The sequence below is a fragment of the Clarias gariepinus genome, chromosome 1, assembly GCF_024256425.1.
Source record: "Clarias gariepinus isolate MV-2021 ecotype Netherlands chromosome 1, CGAR_prim_01v2, whole genome shotgun sequence".
NCBI classification, from domain to species: domain Eukaryota; kingdom Metazoa; phylum Chordata; class Actinopteri; order Siluriformes; family Clariidae; genus Clarias; species Clarias gariepinus.
In genome coordinates this window covers 36,303,961-36,319,860 of record NC_071100.1, presented here as the reverse complement: position 1 = coordinate 36,319,860, position 15,900 = coordinate 36,303,961, and the positions used below count along the sequence as shown (strand labels likewise).

The 15,900-nt window shown below is 36.5% G+C and overlaps 1 protein-coding gene across 1 annotated transcript in view; it reads left to right on the top strand.

The window, feature by feature from the left end:
* The window catches only part of ank2b (ankyrin 2b, neuronal), a 105,584-nt gene that overhangs the window by 6,313 nt on the left and 83,371 nt on the right, over positions 1 to 15,900 (top strand). Inside the window, exon 2 of the mRNA XM_053497210.1 lies at positions 12,272 to 12,373. Within this exon, the coding sequence (XP_053353185.1) occupies positions 12,272 to 12,373 (102 nt within the window). The remainder of the gene's footprint in view (positions 1 to 12,271; positions 12,374 to 15,900) is intronic.

Sequence of the window (15,900 nt, the reverse complement as noted above, 5' to 3'; positions counted from 1 at the left end):
AGCCACTGTAAATGATGAGGACTGCAGTACTCTTTGAGGTGTTTAAGCTAGTCAAGACAAGAATTTATAGCTTGAAGTGATTACATTTGTGACAAAGTCCCTTGTAGACATAGAGTAACTTACAGTAAGAAATGTACTGCGTCTTGCTTACAAACCCGTATGAAGGTCTCCAATGTACGGTATTTGTGTTTGATAGCATTAACATAGAATAAGATTTTGAGATTTCTTACTTTTGTTTTAGGTTTGTTACACTTTGCCTTTATGTTGCTGAACAGTTGTGTCATTTTAGGGTGTTAAGACAGATACAGATTATTATATATATATATTTTGAAGATTATACTTTCGTTCAGTGCCCCAACCCCACTATGCCTGGCATGTGGTTTACCACAGATTAGTTATGTTTGTCTTCTGCATCTACCAAAGGATTAGAGCCTGCAATTTGATTGTAGTGGGGGAAAACCTGAAAGAAAATCTGCTCTTAGAATGAAATATCGTTTAGAGTGATTAAAGGAGTGGTGAGATACTATACATGTTAAAGAAACATAACCATACAGAAAGGTAACATATATATACTGTATATATTGTGCATATATATTGTGCATACTATACAGCAGTGTTGTCAAAAGTATTCACATTCATTACTTGAGTAGAGGTACTGTATATATACTAGGGTTTAAAAAGACTTCTTTAGAAGTTGAAGTATCAACTTTTTACTCAAGAAAAAGTGTAAAAGTATTGGTTTCAAAACTACTTAAAGTATAAAAGTAAAAGTAACGTGAGGGGGAAAAAGCATTAAGGATAAAAGCTTAGGCTGTGCCACGGGCCTATATACTGCACTAACACCTCATAAAAAAAAAAGAAAAGAAAAATGTGGTGTTGTTTTTTTGTTGTATTTTTTAACAGCCATAGTGATTTGGGATACTGTATATGGCAATTGAAAAAGAATGGATTTTAGTACAATGCAAATACATTAAAGAACCATATATGTGTACTACTAAGCATTAAGATGTTTTCTGGAGAAAAAGATATGATAACTAGTTGCCTATAAGTATTTTAATAGTGCAAAAAGTCAAACTTCAGAGGCGTGTCATTAGTAGCCTTTATTGGAATGTAAATGTACATCCAAGCTTAGCTGCAGGAATCTGTGAGGGCATCATACAAGAAAATTAGTGTACCCAGGGCAGGCTTAGTAACAATTACCCTTGTATGGTTGTCTACAATAAACATTAGTGCTGGCAGAATGAATGATTAATCCAAGCAATTAATCAAAAAAATTTTTTTATATATATATATATATATATACACCCAACCAATAGGGTGTCGGAATGGTATGTTTATACTTCTCATCCAACCACAATCAAATTCGCTCCATCTGGATGGCGCGATTTATCCGGATGTTTTTTTTTGTTTGTTTTTTGAATGAGAAGCTGAAATAAAATAGGAGTAACGAGGCTATTTGTAAAATGTAAGGAGTAGAAAGTACAGATAATTGCGTGAAAATGTAAGGAGTAGAAGTAAAAAGTCGGCTGAAAAATAATTACTCCAGTAAAGTATAGATACCCAAAATTTCTACTTAAGTAAGGTAATGAAGTATTTGTACTTCGTTACTTGACACCTCTGCTATACAGTATTTACTGTATATGTCTATATATACAGTATACATATGTGTGTTGTCATTCAAACAATACTGGCAATTTGAATATGGCAATCAGCCCGACCTCCCTGTCATTGGACTGTGGGAAAACACCGGAGCGCCCGGGGGAAACGCACCAACCATGAATACAGACCTGAATCGGGAATTGAACCCCGACCCTGGAAGTGCAAGACGACATGCCACTGTGTCGTAGTATACTATATCTATCTAAAGTATCTATTCATCTATATATGTACATACAGTACTGTGTAAAATCTTGAGCCAGCCATAGAGCCAGACTTTCTTTTAATTTTAATGTAATCTTGAGAAATAGTACTCAAGGCTTTCTGGAGGACGTATCTGGCTCTCATTTTTGGCTCTTATTTTCAGTCCAGTCCCTGTACCTGACCAGTTTCAAAGGGAATGTTTTTTTTGTTTCTTAAGCCACACAATGGCCTATAGATCAATTAAGCATAAAAAGCAAGTGATGACGTGAATGTTTAAAAAACAACCACTTTTTTAATTGCAACTTCAGGCATTTTACAGCACAGTAAAACATGTGTTCCTATTTTGTTCCTAAATGTAAAGAAATTGAAAAACTTGAAAAAAATAAGGGGTGTCTCAGTTGCCGTGCTATTGCCTTTTGGCTTAGAATGGTCGCGGAAACTGTGACCGCATGATGCATATACAGTACGAATGAATAGTTAACATGGTCACCTGTTGCTCTGGCACTAGTCTACAAGTCTGTAACAGTTATTTAACCCTTTTTCTTGCTTCAGGTGCGGATTAGATTTCTCCTATTTATGACAAGGCAGTGTAATGGCGTGTCATGTTTTTCAGGCTTGTTTTGTAAGGAGAATAGGGACATTTAACTCTGCCTCCCACACATACTGTAGCTACTGTACACTGCAGCGTGCTGTAGCTTTGATAAATCATACCACATCTCGCGGGACTACTTTATGCTTTAGAGATGAGGAGAGTCGCTCACGAGGTCGAAATATAAATGAATTACAAATTATTGATTATGAGAGTAGGATCAATACATTTGTTAAGGGTTGTTTTTTGGATCCTCCTGAATTAATATAGTATTGCTAGCACAATATCTCGTAACATAACCTGGGTAGTGTGGGGATCACTATACAGTCGGTATTTAATTTGACTTTTACTAGTCTTGAGGGATTTAAGCGGGCTTATGGGGAGTTATACGGTATAGCCAGCCTGTCCACTAAAGGCTATTGAGTAGGAGTTAGTAATATAGTCATAGTACAGAGTATCCCTAAACTCTCCATACATACAGTACTGTATGGAAAATGATGCAATAAAGCACAAATACAGTATATGCATACCATGAGATGTTTGAACACTTGTGCATCCTGAGTGTGGGAGATGATTAGATTTGTGTCCCATTTATAATAATAACCTATACATGTTTGCTGATGAGTTATTGCACTGTATGTACATATTTTAGTGTTGTACTGTACACTATGTGAATTACCTCTAAATTTCTAATGCACGCAAATTTAATGATGCTACAGTATTATAAAAAAATTTAATCATTTCACTACAAAGAAAGCCATCCAAAAAGAAATCTTTAAAAGAAAACAAATAAACCAAAAGAGATAAAAATTTAGGACAGAAATGTCTCTCTATGAAAGAGAAAGTGTGTGTATGTGTGTGTGTGTTATCTATGGTGGCCAACACACTGTAATTACTGGAACATTTAGCACACGCTGTGATCAGGAGATGCTCTTTCACGGCTTAGTCATCGTTTCGTCATTTTCAGCTCTCTGTGAGCTTTGCCTGGTATGGAGTTTGCTGAGCATCACTAAATGTAAGGCAGCTGTGTTGTGAACACTTTGCACATTTTTTTTGTGTGTGCTTTTTTGTGTATCTCAGCGGTTAAGGTATTGGATTACTGATTGGAAAGTCCCGGGTTCAAACCGGGTAAGAATGCTTGTAATGTAAATGAAATACTGTATAATAAAGTGTAGCTGAAACTCCTGTGAATCTGGTGGGGATTTTGTAAAAATGTTTCTATGCAACAGTACAAAAAGTTTAATAAAATATGCCTAGTATGTACAGAACATTGAAACAATAACGCTTTACTTTCCCCATTACCAGGTACACAGTTGTACCAGGTAAGTTGTACAGTACAGTACCTGGTGCCATGGTATTGTTGTATTCATTTAATGTATATGTATATTAGCTCCCACTTCACGCCCGTCGCTGTGTACTCCTGTACACTTTCTAGTTCCAAACATACCACTGACACTCCACTCACATGCACAGCTAGTGGGTGTAAAAATAGCTGAGGCTCAAATGAACAGTGAAGACGCCAGCAGTAGATGGTTCTTTCTGTTTATAGAAGAAGCTGGATGTCACTCTAGCAAATAAACAAGAGAGTAAAGTGCCATGGTGCTCCTAGTAAGACACAAGACTGGAGCTTAAGGAAGATTCGTTTAGTATTAGTAAGTTTCCACTTCGCTTGAAACTTGTAATGAGATGAAATTCAAACACAGTTGCTATGGGCAACAGAGCAATGCATAAAATGCCCAGAGAAACGGAGGAAAACCCAGAACGGAGTAATCCTACTTCAAATACTGATGGTTCGAATCAGAGCTGGAGCACCGAACCCTGGGTAAGAATCTGCAGATTTACATCTTCCTGCCATTTCACTTTATCATTTTGGAGCTGTAGTTGGAACCATATCGTTACAATGTCCCACTTGGACCTTAAACTCGGATGCACACACAGTAACAAATCTTTATGCGTTTAACAACGGCTCCTTGCTGAGTTTATCTGTAGCATGTCATGTTTGACAGGTTTTCCTACTGTAATAACGTTTTTATGGCCTCTGTGAATTGGTTACGAGACCGGACAGCTGATCAGATCCAGGCACGTCATGTTTACTGATTGAAATTTGAAAATCGAAACCGCAGTGTACCGATTGAATGATCTGGCTGTAGATTTCTGCAAGACTGCTGTTTTCACACTTTGGGAATCACAAAGTGTCCCATAGTTTCCTTCGATACGGTGCTACAGTTCACATTTCAGCTGTTTTGGACTGTTACAGTAGAGGAGTAAGGTGTCTGTTAATAATAAAACTGAAAAAGAAAAATTATTGGTAAGAAACTCACTACTTGCTAAAACAGGCCATCATGGGGTCTTTGAGCAATCTGTGACAGCTGTATTAGAGTATTAGAGACGTGTGGAAGAGGATACTTTCTGGCTACTAATCTGCAAATGGATCTTATCTCTGATTTATTTATTTATTTATTTGCCATATAGCCATATAGATGCACCAAATTCCTATATGACATATAGTTTTCTATTATTAGGACAGAACCCAATGTGTCAATATGTAAGTGATCTGACTAAGATCACAATTTTTAATACTCAGATTTTCTTGTATTGTATTATAAACATGCAATGTTGGAAGGAAGAAATGCATTCGACGAACTGGTTAGAGGAAACTATGCAGTTTTAGAATATCCTAAGAATTAACTTTAAATGTAGAGGCTAAAAATAGTTTCCCTTTAAACGTACTGCAACTCAAGCACACAACATTGGTTTTATCCAAACTTCCATCTAGAAGCTTTTTTTTATAAATACAGTACATGAGTCATGTTATTCTCCCTGTTAGATTAATCACGTGGTAATGCGTTAAGATTGACAGCCCTAGTAAATTCCTTTGCAAACTGGGCATGGAAGAAATACACCTTTGTAAGTAGCACCTGTATGCAGTATTCTTCTAAATGCACTAAAATGCTGTGGTAAACAGAGATAAACAAAATGGACTGTAGACAAAGCAGAATTATGTCTTTCGTCTGAGATAGGATTTTTAAACCAAAGTACCAAACTCTAGCATGCTTAGTGGCAGACTGACACTGCTAGGGCTTGACCCCCTGACCTTCTGCTCAGTAACCCAGAGTTTTAGACTCCGTCCACACGAAGCCGGTGCGTTCCCTATCCGATCGTCCGGCGTCGTCTCAAGAAATATCTGCGTACACACGAAACCACTGAAAACGATGTAGTATATATGCCAGACCAGTATGGGGCACTGTAATTCTGCCATAGAGATACACTATACACGGAGAAGAAGACTTTGAGCATGCGCATAACCTTGCGCGCTGTATACGAACCAAGATTATGTTGTCCATTATCGCTTGTTGCTCATAACAGTTGCATAGAAGCAATAGATTTTGCTGTAATAAAGCTAGTAGGCTTTGTAGCAACACGAACACAATCATGTAGTCTGCCATTATTGTTGTTGCTGTTACATGTGACGCAGCCGACACGTGATGTGATGACATCATCGTTTCACAAAATATACGGATTGGCCGTACACACGAAGACGCAAGGGTGTCGTTTTCAGATTTATCCATTTTGGGAACCGGTTTCAAAAAATAGCGGTTTCAGTCTCCTAAAACGCCGGATCCGTGTGGACGAAACGCCAATACGATAAAAAATGTATACGTATACAGCGAAACGCGTCTCCGTGTGGACAGGCCCTTAATCGATGAGCCACCACTGTCTCAGAGCCTTTTCGAGAGTCTAAATTTTTTTAAATGTAACTGCAAAAAAATGTCTTATGGGTCAGAGAAAACTCACAGGGCCACAGAACCTCCAATTCGTTCCTTCAAGGTACACACTATTAGCACTGACTGACCTCATGCAGCTGCCATTTCATATGCTAATCAAGTATGCTAGCCTTTAAATCTCCTTTCTGTTAGACCTTGTTGTTGTCCAAAGACATGAAAAAAAGAAGTCAGTGCCAGGTTTCCTGCTTATTTTAGAAGCCAAACTGTGTTTCAGCCTTCTGGCTGTGATGAATAGTGACTCAGATATACTGTCCTCTCATCACATCGTGTGTCCTTGGGGTTGGGGTTATTGCTGAAGAGATGAAATGAAATCATGCCACGTGGTTGAGTGGTATAAATCAAACCAGACCAATCAACTGATCCTTAGCCAGACTGCTTCATCAGGAGCTCTTTAGAAGTATGTGTTCGATGTGTATTGCATACTGAGTATTTTCCCAGGACAAGATGATGACTACTGATTGAACCATCATAATTCACTGATTCTTAAAAACTTATCCTTTTCTATTGGGAATTGTGGTTTGAAAATCTCTGTTGCCACAAAAAATAATGGTCTTCCACTGTGCTGAAGAATGTGTATCGAGATGACACCAGTGACAAGAACAAAGTGCACAGATGGATGGGAAGTTTAAAGAAGGGTAAACCTGTGTTAAATACAAACCACACAGTAGGAGATCATCAACTGTGACAATGCTTTTAATGATGCATCACTTGTGATTGAGACTATTGGACAGGGACACTCAGAGTTACTTTACCAACCATGTGCAATTTTACTGACCTACGTCACTTAATTAAAAAAGCTATTCCCACTTTTGCATTTCTTTCAGTCCTTGTATTATGCATGTCAAGAATACAGAAATTGTTTATCAGTACTATTGGTTAAAAAAATACATTGTTTAGCTTCTTATAAACTAATTGATTTAAATAGCTTTCCTGCCTGTTGCCTGGCACTGCGTGACATGAGTATTTAAGACTAACTGTTCACCTGAGACCATGATCATTTTCGTCAACTGCATTTTTATACTCACTATTTAATCAAAGGAGCATGTTTTTTTTTTTTTTTCTGGTAGGCCAGGAAAGCAGGGAATCCAGAAAAGCAAATAAGGTTGGAAAACTTAGTATGGCTGGTTCAAACAGAGACATTATGCTTCTATTGTTTCTCAAATTCTTACAGTCTATGATATTACTTTATTACTTTATTATTGTTACTGATGAAGATCATTTTGTTATAGGCACCCGGGGCATGCCCAAGGAACTTTGAATGTCATACAGATAGTTGCTGGGCGGCATGTAAACACACACATGCTGTAGTGTGCTGATAGGATTTCCAGAAATAGATTTTAATGATGCACAGGTGCCACCCAGTGTGTATGTGTGCGTGTGTGTGTGTGTGTGTGTGTGTATGTGTGCGTGTGTGTGCGTGTGTGTACTCAAGATTTTCTGGACATTTATCTTGGCTGATAAAATGTAAGTAGTCTAATGAAAAACTTGGCAGTTGGATGCAGCGGCTGTGGGTAATGAACACGATCCGTACTGAACACAAGTTCCGTTTTAAGGTGACCCTCAATTTTGTTGGCACAGCGATGAGTCATTGCAGAGGGACGCTTTTACCTGTGGCTTATTTATGTCTTCCATTTCTTCAGTCTCTTGTCAAGTTTAAAGAATTCGATATATTCTTTTCTTTCAAATGAACTTTTTGCTATACAAGAGGATAAAATGTCACTGCGAAAGAGAGCATAAATAAAACTGCAATAAGAACATGTTGCATCTGCCCTAGGAAAAGTTCTGCTGTCATGGTGTCAGAGACAGTGGTCTGTGTGGTCACTAGGCAGGGTTGACAGTAGATGTTTTTTAGCAATGATGCTCATAGTCCAATTTTGTATTATTCATAACTCCTCCAGGACTGATTAGAGCAGATAGGCTCTCAGTGGATGAATATTTTACGCTGGTTATTCACTGGCCTTTAGATATGATTTTCTATCATATTTACTTTTCTGTTTGATCTTAAAACAGTGAGGCTCATCATCCACAAATCTTCATGCTAAAATGAAAGTGCACAAAGCTGAGAGTTCTTATCTATGAGTTTATCTGTGTAATCTATCTTCTCTGACTTAAGGCAAGAATGCATTTTAATTTGAGCTTGCACGCTTGGCGCAATAAATGGACAGTAACACATCTGGATGCCACATGCTCCCTCCAAATGACAGGGGTCAGAATAAAAAAAAAATCTGGTTCATTGTAAGGTGAAAAGGTTTTAATCCATTACCATAATGTATACCAATAATCTGTGCGTTGGCAAGCTTTATGTTGTGCAGCATTGCAGGAGATTGTGCTCAGAATACAAAGCGAAAGGACATCCAGCTAAACAGTATCAGAAAGTCATGACTGATATATAGCATCGTATGGTCACCATTACTTGTTTCCATCTGGTCAAAGTCTGTACACATCACACATCACCCTACATGTCAGAAGAAATAGCTAACTGTACAATCCTGGCAAATGCTTCCCCAAATCACTCTATAGCAACTGTTTGTTTTATAGTGTTCACCCATAAACCAAGTGGCACATTGGGGACCAACTCCATATTGAAGTAGAGTGGAACCCCGGATTGCGAGTAACCTGGTTTGCGAGTGTTCAGCAAGACAGGCAAAAATTTTAAACAAATTTTGACTTGGTAAACGAGCAAGTCTTGATATATAGTGGAGTTTCATGTGTGCATATTTATTTTTTTGGGTTGTGGAACAAATCATCTGAGTTTTTACCATTTTATGAGGAAATTCACTTTGATATACTAGTGTTTTGATATACAAGAATGCTTCTGGAACAAATTTTACTCGCAATTTAGGGTTCCAATCTAAATGTTTTAGGATACAATGCCATTGCAGATTTGGCCAAATACTTTTGTCCCTATAGTGTATATGTGTGCACTTGACATTAAATACACCTCAGCTTTATCTCCCGCACCAAAAATGAGTATCAGCCTCTATTTTATTCTTGAACCTGAAGGCTCTCTGTTAGTAGAATGATTTAGATATAACAGTCCAGGGTTTCTGTATGGGTTAGGCACGTTTGTAATTTATAGGAAAATTGGCAACTCTCTTGAAGAAAAGACTTAAAACAAAAATGTTATGTAGGAGTTTAAGGACAATCAGCCATTTCTTCTCTAGCTCTCAGTTATGATATGAGGCATAAAACTGTTTTTGTTTGCAGATATTTTATCTGTAGTGCACATTGTTGGCTGAGGATACTGTTTGACTTTGCAGTATAATCAGACATCTACTGATGAATATCATCCAAGGGTATTTCTGCTTTGTTACTGGAGCTGTTGTGAACTTGTAAGAATCATCTACTATATTCCACAACCAGGCTTATCTGATTTCATGAATGCAAAAAAGGAAGAAGAAAGAAATCAGCCTACTCCATTTTATTTGGAAGTCACAAGCTGTTTGATTTGTGGGTAGAAACTCAGTGATTTGTTGTGACACATAGAATGTTAGAATGGAGTTGCCCAACACATGGACCAGAATGTTTAGGTAACAAATGTAGCTGAAAATGACTGTGATAAAATTATTAATTAGTGAATTAAAAAGATTTCTCATAAGGTGTTACGAGAAAGCTTTAAAACACAATGAGACAAAAGTTTATGGATAATGTTAAAATAAGGTTTTGATTTTCAGTTTTGTTACTAATAAAAAGCAATGCTGTCTGTATTTATACTTTTTTTTACAGCTCTGATATATACTGTACTGTACATCGTTTTATCTAAATCTGTAAAGTTATAGCAGGTATGCATGGATGTATGTACTCTAAATGTAGTTATGTTATATATACAAACACTGCTATTAATTGGCAACACCAATAAGGCATAATTATAAATACATTATATTCTCTATTAGAATAAAACAGCTAAAATAGGCCCTAAATTAAGTCAAAGCGACCTTAAATGACATTTAAGAGAAAAGATCTGTGAGTGGGTTTAATGCCACCCTTCCCAGAGAGATACTGCAGCAAAACCTCCTGAGTGTTATCCTGGGACACTCGTGTGTATATAGCAGGCACAGCAGGGTGTATCCAAGCCCAGTATGAGGGGCAGACGAGTGGATCCTGGCGCCTGCTGCTGCCTCCTGAGGCAAACAGGTTGCATCATTTTCAGAGTTCTTTTTTGAATTTGGGCAATTATATTTAAACTGAAAACCAGTTGTTGGTTTACACCAGGTCTCTCTCATTCTCTCTGCACAGCATTCTTTCAGTAATATCTGTTTTCGTAAACATAGTAATTCTCATTTTTTTTATGTCACACATATATTGCATTTATGTTATGAATATGGACAGGACTGAGAATAATAAAGCATGGTTTATTAAACAAGCCACTTACAAAAGAATTATTTGTAATTATTTAAGCTGATTATTTAAAGGTAATCAAATAATTTGATTTTTCGACATCATTATTCCTTGATATTATTACCAACATGCAGCATTATCATATTTTATTTATATTTTGATTTCTTCATATTTTTTTCTCAGTCAAAGTCTAAAATATTCAAGACTATTGCTTAAGTAGAACAGATACCAATATGTACTACAGAATTATACATAATGTATTAGCTTTTTTTCTATTGTACATTGTTTCGTTCCTATTTGTTTCTTTCATTAGAATGATTTCTTGAGGAATCCCACTATTGTTCATTACGTTTGATCTTCATTATCATCATTATCTTTATTGCAACCACTTTTTGGAGCCGCTTCTGTTTACAGTACACTTGACATACCAACACTGCTCCAAATTGCCTGTGTACTTGTGATTTCACCTGATCTGTCTGCTGTGCTCTGTACTCTGCTGCTGTTGAACAAACACACTTTACATTTCATAATTTCAATACATCCCTAATGTATAATGTATTACCCTTTTTTTGATATTTGTTTCTAAGGGCACAGTTTCGGCTTGGGGAGGATCGTACGGTATCACATGATGTTTCATATAACAATAAAGTAATGTTCTTGTGTATCTTACTATATATTTCCATATAGCTGCCACAGGGATTTTAAGTTAACTTTTGTCATATAAATGCACATACATATTGTCCTGTCAAATGTGCATTATTAGTGAGTAACAAAAGGGAATAGAATGGAAAAGCTAGTGACTTGCCCAGATAGCTAACCTTGCTAATTTCAAAGCTAGTAGCAATTGGCTAGCAACATACACTGTGTGTACAAATTTGGCAGCTGGATAAGGTCATTTTTAATATTTTTAATCTTTTTTTTTTTAAGAACTAAAAAAATATTGTCTCAGATATAATGTCCTGACTCTTTATTGTTATAATGTCCATGTCCTTTTGCATTTTATGTGTTTTACCTTTACACAGCATTTATTTGGAATTGTGCTGCTACTAAGGAAATAGCTATTAATGTGCTGACTATCATACTGATATTTGCATAGTCATGTACTTTTATATACAGTAAATAAAGATATATTTTAATGTCACCTTGTGTTTTTGCAAGCAGCTGATAAACCAAGTCTTGCTATAATAAGCAGTAATGAGGGTTATTATACAATACTGCAAGTAGGCCATGGTCTGTGATAAGCATTATAATTAATATATTTATATATATATTTTTGCTATTACAAATCACAGAAGGTGGAAAAAGCAGTTTTGAAATGCAATAAAAATTTTCTGAGATCAAGTTTCATTATCAGATGGCTTGGAATTGCTGTACACAGTTTATACACCAATAGAATCTTCAGCAGTACAGCATCTGAAACAGACCTGTGTATGGTCATGTGCATCCAAATGACAAAGCAAATTGTTTGTTAAAATCATACACATTATATTAAAACAAAAAAAAAAAGAATTGTGCCACTATTAAGTTACATGTAATATTAGTAAGGTATTGGGATGGTAAGCTTAACAAGGGGTGTCTTCATCATCAAACCATACTATTGACCATGATTGTGACAGGATTTCTAACCCCTGATCACCTGGTCAATTTTATATGTCAGAATCCTCACTAATACTAATATTGCCTTTTTTCTATTATCCAGTCGGACAGCAACACCAGTTTCTTACGAGCTGCAAGAGCCGGGAACATCGATAAAGTTTTGGAGTACCTTAAGAGTGGTGTGGACATCGGCACTTGCAATCAGGTTAGTTTTTTTTTTTATGTATGCAGTTACAATAACGACACTGCTTGGCCAAGAAAAAAGTCACATACTTTAACATAATGAATTTGACCACCTTTAGCTTTGATTCCAACACACAATATGATGGCCAATTCATGTGTAAAAATTATTCCTTATGCTCTCGGAACCCCCCTTTTCACCGTTTGAATCCTGGAATATGCCTGGGCCTTCAGAAAAGAAAAAAAATCCATTAATTTGATGCATTCATGTCATCAGCTGACTTCATTTTATTGCCACATAATGTTTCTGAGTCTAGACCTGTTCAACTGAAGCAACCCTGGCTCATAATATTGCCTCAAGTGGCTTATACAGTACAGTGAGCACTGTGCATAATGGGTGCATTGCTTCCCCTCTTACCCTGGCGTTCCCATTACTCTGGTATAGGGTCAATCTGAACTCATTAGACCTGTTCCATTGCTCCAATCTTTATGTTTCCCAGTAAATTGAAGATTATTATTATTATTATTTTTTTTTTTCAAAAAAAGTGTTTATCTTATGGCCAGGCAGTGGTTTACTTGCAATCCTGTGAATTCTCATCTCACTGTGTATGAAAATGCTCTTACTTTCAACATTAAACATTTTTACTGTCGACTGTTTACGATGCAGCTTCCACCAAGTGTATAAGTGATCTCCTGACACGGTCATTTATGATTTCCTTCCATAAAGTTGACAGTCCTATCCCACTAGATTTTAATAATGCATAAGGAAAGTACGTGAAATATTTTCTTTGCCTGATACAGGTTAATAAGGGTTTAAAAGCATTTTTTTGGCCAGGCAGTGTAGATAAATTCATTAGTGTGATAGAAGCTACAGTCCTCAGCCCTGCCAAAATCCTGTGCTTTAGTTCAATAAGTAATCATGCCTCAAGGTTTGTGGGACATGCATCCGTCCATCACTTCTAAATGACGTGACCTTTTTTAGTAAAGAATAAACGAGAGACATTTATCTAAATTGCTTATTTGTCCTGATTTAATTAGTTAAAAAACATTTGTTGTTGTTGTTGTCGCTGTTTGAGTTCCCATTTAATTGTGAACCTAGCAGCATCTTAAACATAATGTTTTTCCCTTCCTATGATGGATGCTTTAAAAATCACCAGTTAATAAACATGATTAGTACATCATTTGGGTTGCTATCAGTGAAGAAGGGTGTTGCTTAGCAACAGGCTACAGTAAGACTTTGTGCTAACTCCCAAAGGTCAGTATCTCCCCAAGGCTTCCCTTGCTTTCTTTTGGAAAAAACTGCCAGTAAAATGCAAATTTGGAAGCAAATTAGCTGTGCTCTTGTATATTTAGACTCAAGCAACTTTGCAAATGAAACTGATTAAATGGCTACAATCGCATAAACCTAATAAATCGAAAAACTTGGCCTAATAAAGCCACTGGAGTTCAGTAACGTCTATTTGGGTAAGACCATGATGGCAATAATAAATAAAAACACAAAATCGCAATAATACACAAGGGTAATCAATAATCATGTCAAGAAACACAGATAAGGATTCAAACTCATGAATGAATGAAACAACTGACAAGATTTCTTGGTAAGACCTATACACCCTGCACAATTAATGAAACAAGCTAATTACATGATTAAGCAGTGACAGGAACCAAAACAGAGGCATGTTACAAAACATTAACAAACGTATATGAATATTTAATAGCAAGTGTATTCTGTGTGCTAAGGATGATAATCTTCTAAAATTTAAATCTCAATAAATAAAATGCTTTTGATGTGTATTTGGTGCTGAATTAAATAAATCAAATGGTGTAAATTAAAGAACTTAGAATAGCACTGGCACTTCAGTTAGTGTTGTCAACTAGTGCTGTCAGTTGATTAAAAGTTTTATCTAGTTAATCACAGTCATGGTCTGTGATTAATCATGATTAATCACAACTTAAAAGTACTCAGATTTACATGTATTATAAATGTGCACTGTTGGAAAGGAAATTCATGACAAACAAGTTAAGGGAAGCAGATATTGCACCTGGATTCTCAATCCTTTAATTAACAATCTACATTTAGGCATTTAGCAGACGCTCTTATCCAGAGCGACTTACATTTTATCTCATTACACATCTGAGCAGATGAGGGTTAAGGGCCTTGCTCAAGGGCCCAACAGTGGCAACTTGGTGGTTGTGGGGTTTGAACCTGGGATCTTCTGAACCGTAGTCCAATGCCTTAACCACTGAGCTACCCCTGGCCCCGATCTAGATCCTTAGCCATCTGAACCACCACTCCCACACCTTACACTTAATATATTCTTGTAAAAATAGTTCCTCTTGAATGTAGCTCAAGTACACAACTTTGGTTTTATCCAAACTTTCATCTGAAAGCTTTTTATAATGAACTGTGTTGTTCAGCACATCTGGTGATGTTTCCTTATTCATCTTAATATCCACGTTAAACCTGCCATTATAACACACACCCTGGTAACCCCACTGTAATTATGGAAAGCTATTAGGGTCAAACTTGGTCATATGATTAGTTTGCGTGAAAAAATAGTAATGCATTAAATTTCTAGATTCTAGATTTATCAAATGCATAAACATTAATAATTTCAGGAAAATTCCCTAAAGACCAGGCAAGTCATACCCTCAACTTGTCACTTATTCTGTGCTTTTGCTTCTGTGATGACCTTTTGCAATTCATTTATCATGTAAAGAAGAAAATAACCCGAAATTATTTTACAATTAATTTTGAATTATCTTCAAATTAATATTCCTAGTCTTTCCGCTTGTACTTTCACAAGAAAACCCACTAGTGTTTCACAGTGTTTGCTTAACAGCCTTTTCTCTGACAAACTCTTCAGTTGCTGAATCAATCACAAACCAATCCTACACTTTCTTCTCTCAGCTTGATCCTACACCAATCACCAGTTTCAGAAACTGGCATGTACTGTAAGACATCCCATCACTGCTGGTGCATTTCTCCTGGTGTTGAAGCTTTCTTTCTCGAGCACCATATCTTCTGATGTGATACCCAGAATTACAGTAGAATCAAAGTGTTTATTTCTGTTGGATTACATACAGTAGCTATGTGGAATTCCTCAAAAATCCTGTGATCAAGCAGGAAAATTAGATTACACTTTCCAAACTATTATATTTACCACAAGTGATTTTGCAGTAATTATATAAAAATCTGACACAAAAAAACAAGCAGTTAGTTTCTTGCAGCATTTAGTTAGTGAGAATTTTGTTACCATGTATTTCATCATGAGAGAACAGATTGTGAATTTCCAACTGCACCATAGAAACAGAGAGTATGCAGTGTAGTAAATGCCAGTCACGTGCTACACTCTGACTGAGTGTTTTCTTCTTGCCCGCTGTACGGGAGGAACCTGCAGTCATGTCACGTACAGTATATTTGAAATAATTCTAACCAAAATGGTAATGGAAATTCGCAGAGAATGTACAGTGGTCTGAAAAACTATTTGCCCCCTTCCTGATTTCTTATTCTTTTGCATGTTTGTCACACAAAATGTTTCTGATCATCAA